This window comes from Barbus barbus (assembly GCF_936440315.1).
Source record: "Barbus barbus genome assembly, chromosome: 50".
Classification (NCBI taxonomy): domain Eukaryota; kingdom Metazoa; phylum Chordata; class Actinopteri; order Cypriniformes; family Cyprinidae; genus Barbus; species Barbus barbus.
Window position 1 is genome coordinate 12,515,895 of NC_136728.1, and position 15,731 is coordinate 12,531,625.

The 15,731-nt window shown below is 37.0% G+C and overlaps 1 protein-coding gene across 2 annotated transcripts in view; it reads right to left on the bottom strand.

Moving 5' to 3' along the window:
* Nucleotides 1-332: 332 nt before the first annotated feature.
* Nucleotides 333-15,731, bottom strand: part of kdm7ab (lysine (K)-specific demethylase 7Ab) — a 29,575-nt gene continuing 14,176 nt past the window's right edge. For both annotated transcript variants that reach the window (XM_079414347.1, XM_079414348.1), the window contains 18 exons: nucleotides 15,532-15,649; nucleotides 15,059-15,219; nucleotides 10,900-11,041; nucleotides 10,622-10,808; nucleotides 10,098-10,260; nucleotides 8,066-8,153; nucleotides 6,933-7,039; nucleotides 6,728-6,819; nucleotides 6,403-6,489; nucleotides 5,410-5,652; nucleotides 5,221-5,345; nucleotides 4,783-4,967; nucleotides 4,476-4,573; nucleotides 4,229-4,395; nucleotides 3,997-4,145; nucleotides 3,844-3,902; nucleotides 3,434-3,698; nucleotides 333-2,898 (listed from right to left, as the gene is read on the bottom strand). In XM_079414347.1, the coding sequence (XP_079270473.1) occupies nucleotides 2,810-2,898; nucleotides 3,434-3,698; nucleotides 3,844-3,902; nucleotides 3,997-4,145; nucleotides 4,229-4,395; nucleotides 4,476-4,573; nucleotides 4,783-4,967; nucleotides 5,221-5,345; nucleotides 5,410-5,652; nucleotides 6,403-6,489; nucleotides 6,728-6,819; nucleotides 6,933-7,039; nucleotides 8,066-8,153; nucleotides 10,098-10,260; nucleotides 10,622-10,808; nucleotides 10,900-11,041; nucleotides 15,059-15,219; nucleotides 15,532-15,649 (2,525 nt within the window). In that variant the 3' untranslated portion in view covers nucleotides 333-2,809. The remainder of the gene's footprint in view (nucleotides 2,899-3,433; nucleotides 3,699-3,843; nucleotides 3,903-3,996; nucleotides 4,146-4,228; nucleotides 4,396-4,475; nucleotides 4,574-4,782; nucleotides 4,968-5,220; nucleotides 5,346-5,409; nucleotides 5,653-6,402; nucleotides 6,490-6,727; nucleotides 6,820-6,932; nucleotides 7,040-8,065; nucleotides 8,154-10,097; nucleotides 10,261-10,621; nucleotides 10,809-10,899; nucleotides 11,042-15,058; nucleotides 15,220-15,531; nucleotides 15,650-15,731) is intronic.

The following is a 15,731-nucleotide window of genomic DNA, read 5'->3' on the forward strand; positions in this document are numbered from 1 at the left end:
ATGTGGGAAACCAATTTACTAATTATGATTAGAACTAATTAATTACCTATTATAATCAGTTACCAGTTAAAATTAGTTTTACTACACTTAAAGTGTTATACAAGTAAACAAAGTTTATAGAAAAGGATTATAAAAGACAATGTTTCAATGTCATATTATTATTCCTCTACTAAACAGTTCTCATGGTCTATTTCAAGGCCCAAATAATGAGATTAATATTTAATGACAGTGTGTTTTGAATAATCGCGTGCAGCTGGAAAGCAAAGTGCTCTTGAATGTTGACACGACACTTTAAAAAAATAAAATAAAAAACCCAAACAAACACAAACATTCACTCGTAGAATTTTTAATATGTACAGGCCACATTGTAAAACTGAAAATCCCAATTTCAAGAGCCTTAGCTGTGGATTACAGTGTCACAAAATATTCAACAAAATTATACAACCATATAAAAATTTCAAACATTTGAATGCATTGAAAATGTGAGAGGACACTCCATAAACACGTAATTGATTGACCAGAAAATTGAAAACACACCAGAGAATGCCAAATAAATACTGTACAGCAAGTACTGCATGGTACAAACCCTGCCTGCAGGCCAGCAATGTTTTTGATATTGGTTTTAAAACAGTAACAATAAAAAACAGTGTAGTGTAACATAGCTAATGCAGGACGTGTTTAGAGCAGTGCAGCAATTTTTTTTTGACAGACACAGAAGCTGCTCCTCCAATCCTCCAAACAAAACAACAAAAAAACATCTCAAAGTTCTGACTGCAATACATGTGCACTTTGGCCCAAATCCTGATAAGACAAATAGCACCGTAACAAACTAGGATCTTAATGAGAAAAGCAACAGGTGCTACATTAATGGCATTGTGGTTTTTGTCTTCGAAATGGATCAAAACACAATGCTCGAGTATCTTAGTCTACAATACACCATCATAAAAAAAAAAACCCTTGGAAGATGACATACAGTAACAATACTGTGCTGGTTGTAATGACCTGTTCAATTCTGTGCACCTTTGGGTTGACTGAAGCCCTTTGAATAATTAGTATCAAAGCTGTCCATCAGAAAAACAGTCCATATGTGAGCCCTGAGCGAGTCTTTTGAGTCAATCTGTGATGAAAGTTCCTGGAAGCTTATGGAATGAGCGTTATTGTCTGAAGAGCTTTGTAGATTATGTTGGAGTAGCTATAAAGGTTTTAAAAAAGAACAAACTTGTAATACAAAAGAAGAACTTTTTTCCATGGGGATATTTCCTAAGAAATTTTATATCGGGTTAGATAAAATGGCTCTTTTTGCTGCCTGGACACCAAAATTCAAAGCAAGACCTGACTTGATTACATTATTTGGCATTCATCAAAAGGAATCCAAAACCTTGAGCTCAATTACCTGAGGTCTTTCACACAAAAACAGAGTAAACTACCTCGAAATCACATATATATATATATATATATATCTTACAAAACGTGCCATATTTCAATACATGGTGTTGGTACAACTGCAAAAAATTCTCTCTTAAGACTTGCTTTACAAAAATAAATACTCTTTTCATTTCTTTGTAAAAAGACGAGTAGCCAAATACATTTCAACGTAAAAAAGGTAAAAATTCTCCTTGGTCATCTTAAACGTCTCACTATACACAGCACCAGTTCAAACAGTGTTTCAGAATTTGATGAGGCGGCTGAACTTTATTCTTATGGAAACAACACGTTTCTGAAACCAGATCCTTAGAATAACAGTAAAAACCAGCCAGATAACAAGTGGTGACATTGCTGGTTGAGTACAAATGCACAAGACGCTGAGAAGTAAAAATGAAATATTTGAACATAATGGGACTATTTGGGCAGGTATTTTAATTAAATATTAGCTTATTACACAACACGCTTGTTCTTACCCACAATGCAATACAGATATGGATGCAATTTTGAAAAACAGCTAAGCCTTTGCACAAATCGGCTGTATGGCGACAAATATCTAAACATGTTTCAGAACATATTAAGATCCCAAAGAACAGCAAACCTCCTAAATGCTCAATGAAATAAATTGTTCTCTTTCATAAGTAATAAATACGTAATTTAATAACAGTATAGAAAATAAAAATCAAGCACCAAGATAAAGGAATAAATTAAGGGAAAATGTCTCTTGCCTCATTTGAATGATAAATTCAAGCACCATTTAAAGTCAGTCTCCGGATGCCCACTAGGTGGCAACAGAGGACCAAATATAGCTAAACTACCCAGCGCTCCTCAGCGAGCTATATAAAATATGACAAGATGAATACAAATGTCGACAAAAATAAATTTTTTCTTCTTTAATTTCTCTCAAAATGTGAGAACATTTTGACTGACAGGTAGTTCAAGCAGTCGTCCTGGGTTAATTTTGTCTTGAGGCAGTTATGCAAATTTTCTTGGGAAAAGTTGGTTGCAATCACAAAATGAGAAGATCAAAAAAAGTCAAGCACCTTTATGAAATCAGTTCATCACTTTTTTTATAATGCGCATCCTCAAAGTGAAGCGTTTCTGTTGTGGGAAGCAGCCTGGATGTTATCATTGAGAACCGTAAGCCTTAAAAAGTGATGTTTTCAGTCTTATTTCCTTTCAGTCACCTTGTTTCTTTGGATGAATATTAGCAAAACTAGGAAACCAAGCGGTTATTCAGATGATTCCCAAGCTTCGGGTTGCTTGGTAGCCAATGCCATGCTTTTGAGCCAGTGTGTTCAACCAAACACATTTTATACCCTGTCACCTTTAACATGCATGCTCAGCATCCCAAATCTTCTGCAAGCGGCGGCTGCAATCACTGGAACTACACAAAGAAGGGTTTGTGTCTGCTCAATTTGAGAATCTTGCCCAATCGCTGCTTCGCTGTAGCCATACCTTTCTTCGGACGTTTACCTACAAGAAAGAGGCAAAATAAATAAAATGTATAATAATTTTTATTTGATCATTTTTTATTTTATTTAATTATTATTATTATTATTATTATTAATAGAATGTATTTATAAATAAAACAAAAACAGAAACAAATAACAAAATAAAAACAAATACAAATATAAATAAATAAAATCAAAACAAAAGTAATAAAATAAACAAAACCAAATAAAAAACAAAATATAAAACATTATTAATAAATTAAAAACTAATTAAAACAACAAATAAAGTAAAGAAAACAATAAAAGTAAATAAAAGCAAAATCAAAAACAATGGCCTAATGGTTAGAGAGTCGGACTCGTAATCCAAAGGTTTGAGCAAGACACCGAACCCCCAACTGTTCACTGCTGTGTGTGTGCACGTTGGATGGGTTAAATGCAGAGCACAAATTCCGAGTATGGGTCACCATACTTGGCCGTATGTCACTTCACTTCACTTTTTAAATGTGCAGGTTTTGTGTTAAAATATTTAATGTGTAGAGAAAATTGTGATGCTGTACCTTTGGTGGCCTGATTGCTGATTGGTGGGGGATTTGAGGCAGGTCTCTTGGATGGGTGCAGAGGTGGCGATATGGAAGTTTCACAGTATTGGTAGCCCAAAGTGGGGCTTTCCCCATGGGCTGGGGAGTGTGTGTGACTGCTCCACGCCTCACTGCTGCTGTTGCTGCCACTGTCCTGGCTGTCCATGTAGTTCTTGTGTTCCTGGATCCTATGCTTGAGTTTGGCGTGACGTTCTCCTTCTGAATCACGCTCCCGAAAGCCCTCCTAAAGATAACAATAAAAAAAGATTTAACCCAAATCCTGGCCGTTGGAATAAATGCAAAAATCAATATCAATTTAAGTTTAAAATCAGTAAAAAAAAAAAATGCAATCTCTCCTGTAAAGTAAACCAGATTAAGATTGGGTTTACCTGTGATGAATTGCTGTCTGAATCCTGGTTCTCCTCTCCTGATGCAACCTCCTTTCTACCTGAGAATGGTAAAAGAACACATGCAATGGTTCATCAAAATAATATTTTATCGGAAAAAGTGCCGTTTAGCACTAAAAACTCATGAACGCTTACTGTAGTCAGGGGAGGGATGGTTGGTTCGGGACCACCAGGATTCCTGTGAACTGCTGGGATCTTCTGACGGGTGAGAATACAACAGTCCTGCCATAGACAGCATTCCCTGGATAGCATCCTCTTCTGTGCTTGGCGAGGTAGCGGATTCACTGCAAATATGATTGAGCTTTAAACCAGTGCATTTCAAACACATACACAACCCTAAATTGTTCCCCAGCATATCGGCTCTTACCTTTTAAGACGTTTTTCAAAAGGGTCAAGGTTTTGCCTGGATTGATGTGCATGCGTTGTGTAGCCAGAGCAACTTTTGGTCTTACTTTGGTCGTCTCCATTCCTAATCTTTTCATCTTCCTCTTCCTCTGAAGAGCTTTCAGATTCTCCCTCAGAGCAGTTATTTTTCTGCATGGATAGGAAAAGAGGATTAATCCTAAATTAGGACTCTATGTGCTTCCTGTGCATGAGGGGAAATGGCAACATACCCGTGTAGTGTAGTCCGCATCTGATTCCGAGTCCGAAGAGATGTCTGAAAGTACTAATTCTCTGTTCCTGAGATCTGAACTCTCTTGCTCATTAACGTCTGTGGACAAAATAGCTCACTATTATGGGCAGCAATAGTTTTTAAATGCTAATATCTAGTGACTTGAGTACACAAAATTGCTTAAAAGGAAAAAAATTAAATAAATAAATAAATAGTGCTCACAATATTAACTGAAAAATATTTGAATTTAAATGTAATTTATTTTTGTGTATCACCCATTGACTAGTGAATTTGAGACTTGATTGTACCTGCGAAGGGCTTTATGTCTCTGGCTACATGATGCTGCTTATCCTCGTCTTTGATTTGAATATCCACTTTCTGTTCTTCCTCTTTAGGTACTAGTTTAATCTTGAGTGAATCCATCTTCACATCTCTGGAGCCTTCGTCTTCCTTTATCCTTGGTCTTTTTTCTCCAACATGCTGCCTGTTATCTCTGCGTGGACAATCAGATGGGGATTTAAATGGATGTGTTCCCAAAATTACATGACCAAAATTAACCAAAAAACAAGCGTTGCAACTGCAAGTAGAGTGCTAAAATGACTATTACCTTGCATAATCCTTCTAAATTTAACACTGTCATCAAATCCTGCATGAGTCATTTGTATTTGGTAACATGGTGATTCATGCTAAACTTCCTGCAGCTCCTGACTAATGTGTGATAATCTTCATAAATTAATGCGGTTTACCTGATTATACGTCCATTGCACAGCACCAAACGCAGGTTGTTGACCAAACTCTGCTCTGCCATTGCAGCTGAGGCCGTGGAGACCTTGTTGAACTTGCTGTTGACCTTCAGGTTAAAGGAGGCATCCTAAAAGACAATAATTTTTTAGATGATTCTCTATAGGTTAACGGTATTCTTTAATCCCACTTACCTCCTCATAAGGACCCATTTCAAGTCTTTTTAAGACTTCCTGGGTGTGCTGCTCAAAGATGTCGAGGTTGGAGGGAGCTTTAGGGCTGTGAGATTGATGATGGTGATGATTGTGCTGGTCACGAAGACGTCTGGCTGTCCTGCGTGCGTGAGAACCTCTCTCATGTGCTGACCTCGTGGAAGGACATGCAGAGATTCCTTGAGATTTCATTAGCTTGTTTCCGCAATTCCCATTCTGATAATCCTAGGTTGTTTGAAACAGCATTGTGAGTGAAATACAACAACTACAATATTAGTTATAATGTAGCATTGAGAACTTTTTAACCTCCAAAGATCCATAACACTTAAGACTACACTGCAAAAATTGATTCATAAGACCATTTTAGACTTTACATGTTAGGTTTCTTGGGTTTGCTATGTTCGTTAGAATATAATTTATAATAATAACAAACAAAAACAAAATTTTATTGTGAAATTTTCACATTTAGTTTTATTTATTTACTTATATTTGTTCAATAAGTAAACTATTTTCACAGATTATTTTATCTGATAGATTGCTGATATTACAATTGTATGCTATTTTGTCTTAAATTAAAAATAAAATACAGAACTAAAATCGGTCATTTTAAACACTAAGTGAATTTAGGCATGAAAAATGGATATGATATATTGAATAATATTACTAGTAGCATTCTTAATTTATCTTATTTGAATATTAGCTGATGGCAAAGATAATCTAAACATAAAAATATGAGCATGAGCAAATGTATTATTCTTATTATCATATAATAAAAGCAGCAACAGAACTAAAATGAACGCATAATAATAATAATAACAATAATATTTATATTACATTTTTCTGGTGATGTTAGGTTTTTTTAAAAATACCTTTTTGTAGAAACTTTATTTAAAAAAAAAAGTAAGCAACCTACAACATAAAAACTTTACTGTCCAAGTAAGCAAGTTTCAGTATGTTTCAAGCGGTCTGGCTTACCTCAAGGTACTGGATTTCCTTGGTGAGCATTTTAATGAGATGGTTGGGTCTGATATGGTCAGGGACCTCGCTGGCTGGCTCTGTGACCTGCGGAAGATGAGCACACATGGCAAACAATAAGGGGTTTGTGCCACAGAGCAAACCTCAGGTTCCCACCCAGAACCGCTGACACCAGATACCGGCCCCTGTGGGACGCCCCTTGCCCTCATTTTCCAACAGGGATTACAATGTACAATGGGATGATTGCAGGTGGTTTTAGAGTCAATTTTAAGTTTGCATTTAATCTGATGCAGTTTCTGGTGTGGTAAGCCACTATTTCCTTCACCTCTCTCTTTAGCCAGTTCCTCAGTGCAGTAATCAAAGCTTTCACCCCCTTGATCAGGTATTCGGGAGGCAGGCAGTTATCTTCCCGGGATTCTGACGACAGACAATAAACAGTCGATTAGGAGGGACACCCGGGAACAGAGTGGCAGCACGCCAGTGATTTAAGTGCTCTGTATTGACACGCTGAGTGATTTAAGATGACGTACCTCTGAGAGTCTCCAGCAGATTCTTTGCTACATACCAACAAATGGCCTCAAAATAAGGAAACTTAAAGAGGTCTGGAGTTTTCAGACGCCGCTCCATCTCATAGCACCTAACATGAGGACAGAATTAGTTACAATTGAGCCACGATATATATACACACACAATTCAGAAAATGATACACTTCTTTGGAAAAAGCAAAAAAAAAAAAAGCAAAACACACTAGACAGCAATGTTTCTTTGATAAGACAGTTTTTCACTGTTTTGGTTTCCAAGGTTGGCTGTATTATTAATACTTTAATTTGAGCTCTTGTTGCTATTTTTATTATTGTTTATTTAGTTAGTTAGTTATAACTGATAAGTGGCCAATGCATAAAAGATAACTTAATATTTAAATTAACATTTTGTTGTTGTTAATATTAATAATACAATTTGCAGTTCTTTACTTATTTTTCTTTAATTTTTTGCTGTTTTGTTGTAATTATTATTATTATTATTATTATTATTTAGTTATAACCAATAAGTGGCCAGTATAGTTAAGTCATCAGTATTTAATACATTATTATTTTTATTATTGTTTTTAATAACTTTGTCACCATTGTTATTATACTTATTAGTAATATTTTTCTCCAATATATCTGTCTAGAAAGAAAATGCCCCCAACAGAAGAAAATATAATTAACCATTATTGTTGTTGTTGTTATTTTATCATCATCAACATTTTAATATTTTTGCTTTGTTGCTCCTTTATAAAAATAACAACATTAACTATTCCTTCACTTTTCTTCACATTTTTGCTTTATTACGGTTTTGTTATTAACATTACTCTTAATACTACTATTATTAAAAATTCCCTAACATCATTATTATAATTAATAACACTTATTTTTTCCAATTTCATTTTTGCTTTGTTCCTGTTACTTTTGTAATAATAATAATAATAATAATAATAATAATGTCATGCTGTTAGGGAATTCATTTGGAGAAAAACAAGTATATGTGGAAAGAAAACATGTATATCTGCTAAAATGTAATTGGTTAGACTTTAGGAGACACCATCAAAGCTAAAAGACTTAAAGCCACAGCACTTCATTTCTAAATTTAATGATATCTTAAAAAAATTAAAGTGCTAACTCACCTGAGCTGCATGCCTATGTTGAGGTTATGGAGGAAGTTTCCTCCAAAAGCCATGCAATCCTGAGAGGTGAGAACCGCATGGATCCATCCTGCAAGAGAGGTCAAGAGTGTGTCAACAGCTGACCGACAGATGCAGACACATGTAGACATCTGGTCTGAACTGCAGCTGTCCCTTAGCAGACAGTGAGACATTCATATCCGCTGTACCCAGAGAGATTTCACAAAATCCATCGAAAGGTTTTGGACAATTCAGATTGAGTTCATAGAAACGTCACTCTAACACCTCCAAACATGCTTGTTCAACTAACAACTGATTAAATGCACAGGACTTTAGATATAATGGCAACCAAAAGTTGACATGCATTTGCTGGGCTGAATCAAACTGAGATCTGAGATCTGCTGAGCTGAATCAAACCCCCAGAGTGTTTCAAAACCACTGCAGAGCCCACCAAACAACCAGTCTGTCAACTACATCCATGACTTCCTGTCTATGCTCAAAAATACAGGCTACATGCGAAGGGTGGAATGCATAAATATACGTTAGATTGAGAGCAACTTTCATACTGTAGGTTTTGAAGAACTTTTGAAGTCTGTCTCACTGCGAGGGACATGTAGGGTCTCACGGTCTTAAACCGGTCTGCTAGTGCCATCAACACAGCTGGGAACCAGATTCATTTAAGACCACGCATCCTGACCTGCTCATTTTGAGTGTGGGGGTTCATAAAAGAATCAGATTTATGATACCACCCATAAATATCCTCATATGAAATGAAGTAACGATGACGATATACTACTGGATGAGTACTGTAACTCAAAAAAGTCTTTTGAGATTCACTAATGAACCATTGGCACCAGATTGGATAACACATTGCTAAGATTCATGTGGCTTTCTGGGTGGTAAGAGTTTCTGCTCATTCTTGCAACGTTTGAACCTGAAACGAAGAGCACAAATCAGCCCTGGCCTTCTTGCGGAACTCCCATTAAAGACAGCTGCTCCATAATAAGTGGAATACCAGTTCCTCCACGATTTCTTTTTGAGATAACATCCGTGTGTCAGTAAAAAGTCCCGAGATAAACATAATACTTCCTTTTTCTCCTCCAAGGTGAAGTGTGACATTTTTGCATTACAAGCAAATAAAATTACTGTTTTTAAGCAGGTTTTCACTTAAACAGTAGCCCCGCCCCAAACTCACACCATTGGTTAAGCCTGTTGCTATGCCAGGTTGGCTTAAATCAAAGACTATAGAAATACAAAGATAGTTCACTCCTATACTTATGAATGGGAGAAAGTGCAACGCGCAATATGGTGGGATAGTCTCGCCTTCTAAATGAAGGAGCCAATCGTTGATTGGTAAAGTCATTGCGTCACTGCAGCGGCCGTTAGAAGCTCTGGTTCCCATAGAAACCTGGGGCTGGACCAGCAGGCGCGTGCGCAGTCATAAGCGTGTTGGAGCTACGCATGCGCACTGGCTGGCCTAGCCTGAAAAATAAGCTTTTTAAACACTATTTGAGCATAAGAAACAACATTCATGGGGCAGTTCATTTAAGATTTTATTGCTGATTTGAAATATGTAATTTAATCGTGAGTTCAGCGAGCCGTTTTTGAGATTTCAGGATTCCCCCATTCATCTAGATAGGACTTGGTCTTGTCTGAGCTGCCCGGAGGCATTGCAAATATGGCGGCCGAGTGAACGGACTTTCCTTGAAAGGGACTTTGCTTAAAATCAGAATGAAGCTGCAGTTGTAATCATGTTTTCCTCCCTGTTGTGACACATATAGTGAAACAGCTTCTTGAACAAGAAGAAAAATGAAGGGCATGACTTGATTTTGTCCATCGGAAATAGAATAGATCATTGTCGTTTGCTTTTACGATCTCATCATAATACATAATTCAAATATAATTTATTTTAAAACACTTCGTTTGATAAGAATGTTGTTTTTATCATCATTTAATATCATTGACATAATGAAAATTATTTTTAAATTTAATTTAAAATTATTATTTTTTTATTAAAATAAAATAATGTACTAACCTGTCGGAATCAGAAGTGTTGTTCCCTGCCGCACGACACACTTGTAGCACTTGTCCACTTTCTCCCCGAAGAACACTTCACTCTGGTTTGGAGACGAGCTCCACTCCTCATATAGTGCAAGGTTGGCTGGGGTCGGCTTTATCAAGTAGAAAATCTTCTCCCCCTAGAGTTAAGTAGTCATTTATTATCCCTATATTCTAGTTGGTATCAAATAATTCAGCAATTTATTTTTGACACAAACAATAAGGTACAGTATTGTTCAAAAGTTTGGGTTCAGAGGCTGCATTTATTTGATCAAAAGTACTATAAAAAAAAACAGTAATATTGTGAAGAATTATTAATTTACAATAACTGGATTCTATTTTTATATACATTTTAAAATGTGAAGTCAATGCTGATTTTTCAGCAGGCATTCCTTATTTTGAAAACAGCTGTACAGCTTAATTTTGTGGAAACCACAATACTTTTTTTGGTCAGGATTCTCTAATGAATAGACCGTTCAAACGTTCATCATGTGAACTTACCCACAGGACATGGTACCACACAGATGTGCCCCCAAAATCAATATGGAAGTCGGTATAACTGTCCTTCACGCCCATTAAGCAGTATTTCTGCACAAAGGGCTTGGGAAAGTAAGAGTCATCAGGCCAGTAGTTCTCCACCCAAGACATCTTCTGAGCAATATCAGGAACCACCACCAGCTCTGACATCCTGAGCACAAGATATTTAAGTTATCAAAGTTTTCTCTGCACCCAGAAAAAAAAAAAAACACCTTTCAACATCACTTTCAAACAATACTAACCTGGTGTCTGAAAACTCCAGACTGATGACGTTGAGGACTTTGGGCCGCTGAGGGCTGTAGTAATACTTCACAAACGCACGGAGTTTCATCTTGCTGTCTGCTTGCCTGGCCACATCGATGACATCAATCACTTTGTCGCCTCCTGTAAGCAAAAGGAGCACATTGAGTGATGTGCATGTGTGGGCATCAAAGGAACAGAAAAACAAAACGAATATCGTTACCCAAACAAACTCAACAGGGATAAATTGCAATAATCAACATCATTAAATGACCATAAAGCATATTTTAAATTAAAGAAAGACTGCGTATTGGCACTAAACAGTTTCCCAGGCCATCTCTCCTCAGATGCTCCTTAGAAATGTTTCTTTACAAGACGTTAACTGATGTTTAGAACTGTGAGAGAGACAACTGGCAGGAAAAACATCAAAACCCATCAGAAAGCTGCTGGGAAAAGCCTCAAACACAAAGCAGGACAGCTGGTTCTTGTGTACACAAACGGCACCCTAGTGTACTTAGCCAGAACCAGACTCATCCCACAAAGAAGACCATAAAGAGATAATTTATTGCTGTTCTGGGATCAGGTACATAAACATGACTTGTAACACTGCCAATAAAAATCTCAATTGGATCCTTTATGGATTCAAATCCACAGTGGTGGCTACAACAAATATGGGTTTGATTTAAAAATCCAAGCACCCCAAGCTCCAAGACTGTAACGTGTTTATATGTGCCTAAATTAAAGCATTTATGCTATTAATTACTCCTTTTATCCAGTAACAACAAACATTTTAATAGTTCTGGAGACATAAAATGTCTTATGATCTCAAAAGCACATTTCCAATGCAGCGTGGGACAAAAGCGGCTTTCACAAAAGCAGGTGGAGAGTGCGGTTTGTCATTGTAAGAAAATGGCAATGTGGAAAAAAGCCACAATGTTCGATTTTGCCGGGCAGCTAGCCTGCAGTTAGCAGTCAGAAGTGCATTAAGGACGAAAGCTAGAGCTTTTAGTGTGAGCTCCAGACGTAACGTCACTGCAGTTAACTTTAACATTCATCAAGCAATTCAACTTATGTACCCAACTTTTTTTTTGGTGGGCATATTGTCAGACTATCAACTTAAAGTAGCAAACTTCTTAAATTTAATTGAATTTAAGCTTTAAACAGAGTATCTTAGCATGACACCGTCACTTAGCAAGCCATTTAGAAACCAACTTGAAATGACATGACACTAAGGAACGTCGCACCCATTGATGGTCGTTGCTAAAAAGTCACAAATTGCTTAGAAAACTGTACAGACAAGCATCTCTGACATTCCTCAAATTCCCTGTCATGCATCTCAATAGCTCATTTTACCAGCAAATCAGCATGTTCTTGCAGAAATTAGAGCTAAAATGTCAATAATTAGCATTTTGTACTAACATTAGCAATGTGCTAAAATGTTTACAGAGAAAATGAGGGATTAAGAGGTTATGAAGAAAGAGGTTGTGTTGGGTCACACAATACAAATCTAAATATGTATACATAATATATATCTGAAAACTTTGGCGATGTGACCAAAATCCTGTATCATGATGAGTCATTCTATTTCACGGTAACGATAAAAACTACAGTAGAACATGCTACATGCATTGTATAAAGTAATCAAATGTATAAAAACACTGCATATTCTACACTGTGAAAATTAAATATACATTTCTTCTTATTAAAGTTACAAAAGGGCAGCCAGAGATTTTCTCGTTTTTGATTGACGAATGACAGACAGCAGGAATATTAGACTGCTGTCACTTTAAGAGCTACCCGGTTCCAATATACTGTTACACGTGTCTTCTTAGCCGTTTGCTTTCACTTAAGACCAGGGCTCGAATTGAGGGGGGATGCAAGGGGGGAGATTGTGCTGTATGTGTGTGAGGAACTGAGAGATGATCTAGGAGAGCTGACATTATCGAGTCACTGACTTTCCAAAAAACAAACAAAAACACATCTTGAGAGTCCAAGCGCATTCACTGCGAGATGAAGCCCATTAGAATGCAGTTAGAATTAGTGTTGCTTTCGTCAACGAAAATTATGACTAAATATCATCGTCAACGAACCTTTATCACGTGACGAAAACGAGACAAGGCAAAAATGCTGGTCATGTGACAATGACGATAACTAAATGTATAATGCAATACTGTTGACGAATAAAAACGTGACTAAATGTGGTTTACAAAATAAAAACTATGCTAAAATGTCTCCATTTTCGATGACTAAAACGAGACTAAACTAAATGTTATAATGTTATTTCATCTCGTTTAGTTGCGTTATTATTATTATTTTGCAGTATTTCTGTTTCCGGTGTCTCACTTCAGGTCGCACTGCGCAGCCCCAAGCCCCACTCGCGGCATTATTTTGAAGACGACAACAAAGTTAAGTCTGACACTGAGAAAGGGACGATGGCCGGCCAGCCAGGGTTCGTCTTTGGGAGATGTATGTGTACTTCTAACATGTTTGGTCGGTAAAATAAATGTTGTAAATTCAAATCAGAGCATCTTCCGTGTCTGGAATGGATGTATTCTTGAGTCTATAAGGTAACAATAATATAATAAGATAACCTTGTTTGAAATGGGTTTGGCTAAAAGAACATTTTGGTTTTGTCTATACTACTAGGTACTTATACTATATTGACTGGGTTAAATAGAACTGCATTATTAAAAAGAGACTAAATTACAATTTTCGTCGACTAAAACTAGACGAAAATAGTCATCAGTTTTTGTCGACTAAAACTAGACTAGACTTCTAGTCTAGTCTAAAAAAAAAAAAAAAAGTATGAACGTGACAAACTAATAAAAACTAAAATGACAGCTTCACACAAAGACTAGACTAAAACTAAAATTAAAACAGGCCGCCAAAAACAACACTAGTTAGAATTCCCTTATAATTCAAGCAATGAAAGAAAACAATACCCATGTAAGGTTTTTTTTTACCCATGTAATGTACTTTTCTGAATATCAGCACATGCGCGAGCATAAATATCCTAATAATTTTATACAACAGTGTACAGCAACAAGTGTTTCGTCCCTTGAATTAATCTGTTTTTGAACAAATCAAGTGAGCCAGTGATACAATGGTCTATTCACTTGTTTCGTTTCTAATTGAATCAGCCTTTTAGAAAAATCGCTTGATTTGAATGATTCAATGAATCATTTATTAAAACCATAAACTAAAAAAAAAAAAAAAAAGATTAAAACTGCTGTTTGCGGTCTAAATTTTTCATTAAATAAAATCCTTTTTAGACAAATTTTGTAATCATTGTGTAAAATTAGCTACAGTACAAAATCCCCATTAATGTACTGTACCCCATTCACTGCAATGCTTAGAAATGTATGTAAACAATATGTTTTCGTGACCACGTAGCACAGCAACATCATGTGAGTGTGTAATCGTGACCGAGACGATAGTCCAAAATCCCTACCGGTTGACACATATCTACCGGTTAATTGTGTAGGAATGAACTTGAGGTAAACAAGGCTAACTTTTGAAAATCAGTGAAAAAAAAAAAAAACACTTAGCAGGCAGCTAGCTTAAAAGGTTAAATACATTAGTAGTGGCCCAAAAAGTGTCACGCGGTCACCAGAAGGTGTGGCAGGAGGAAAACTTTGTCACCTCACTGTAAGTGCAATATAATCACTTCATTCCCAGTGGGCAGCAGGCTCCCCCTCAGGACCCAAATGGAGCAGCTGATCGCCGCGTGTATCGTGATAACAATACATTATACACTCAAATGTGAGAGGTAGAGGAGTGAGCTGTAACCTAAACTGCTCAGATAAAGCTCAGTGGGGAAGATATAGTGGCTGTGTAAGCGGACACTGTAAGGACCAGACTCTCAATGGGATGAGGTCTGCTAGGCTGGTGTAAGGAACACCACTTTTATCTGCACTCTTATTTCATTACGGGTTGATTAATGTTTGCTAAAAGGTTAGACCCATCTGACTCACCTAAGATTAACATCTGATCTCCGCAGTGACTGGACTGTAATGCAACTCCATTACATGAAGACAACTCTTAATGTAATTAATATTTAAACCCATGAAGCACTGCTGCTCAGTGTCTATAATGTAGAGCACAATTGGTAAAGGTGAAAGAAACAGGGTGAGAAAAGGATGATTCACTCTCCCTCCTTACCAACATAGCGCTCAACATCCTTGATGGAGAAATCCGGTGGAGGTAAACGAAGTCCGAGCCCTTCCATTTTGTGTACAGCAATGGGATAGCGGAAGCCATGCCTTTCCAGATATCTCTGGGTGACCTGACTGCCATGCATTTGCTGCAAGATCTCATCTCCACTGCAGATTAAAACACAGGAGAATTACTGATTAGAGAGCAGTAGAGAATTACTGATTAGAGAGCAAGCTTAATCTTAATTTTTTTTTCTTTTATGGTTCTTTTGCATTCTTTATGAAGCTTCAAAGAGCTAACCTTTTGTATAACTGAAGAACTGACTTTACACTAAACAGAGATTTCTAGAAAATGCCACAAACACTGGCTTTCAGAGAACATAAGCTGTGCCCATATGTATCGTGTGGCATCATGGGTAGCACCAAGCGCTGGAGTGCTTTGTCATGATGGTGTTGGTTTCCCACAGCTGGCACATATACCTGGGGAAGGTCCTGGCCTGCAGCTCCCGCACAAACACTGAGGTGCCAGCCTGCACTGGCTTACTGCCATCATCTGGCTCCGTGTAGTCATGTCTGTGCCAGTTTCTTTGCTTCTTCACTGTAAAATCAAGCAGAGAGAATTCAATACGTCTGGCCTCAGAACAATACCACAGTCATTACTAGACTACCACAAGTACATA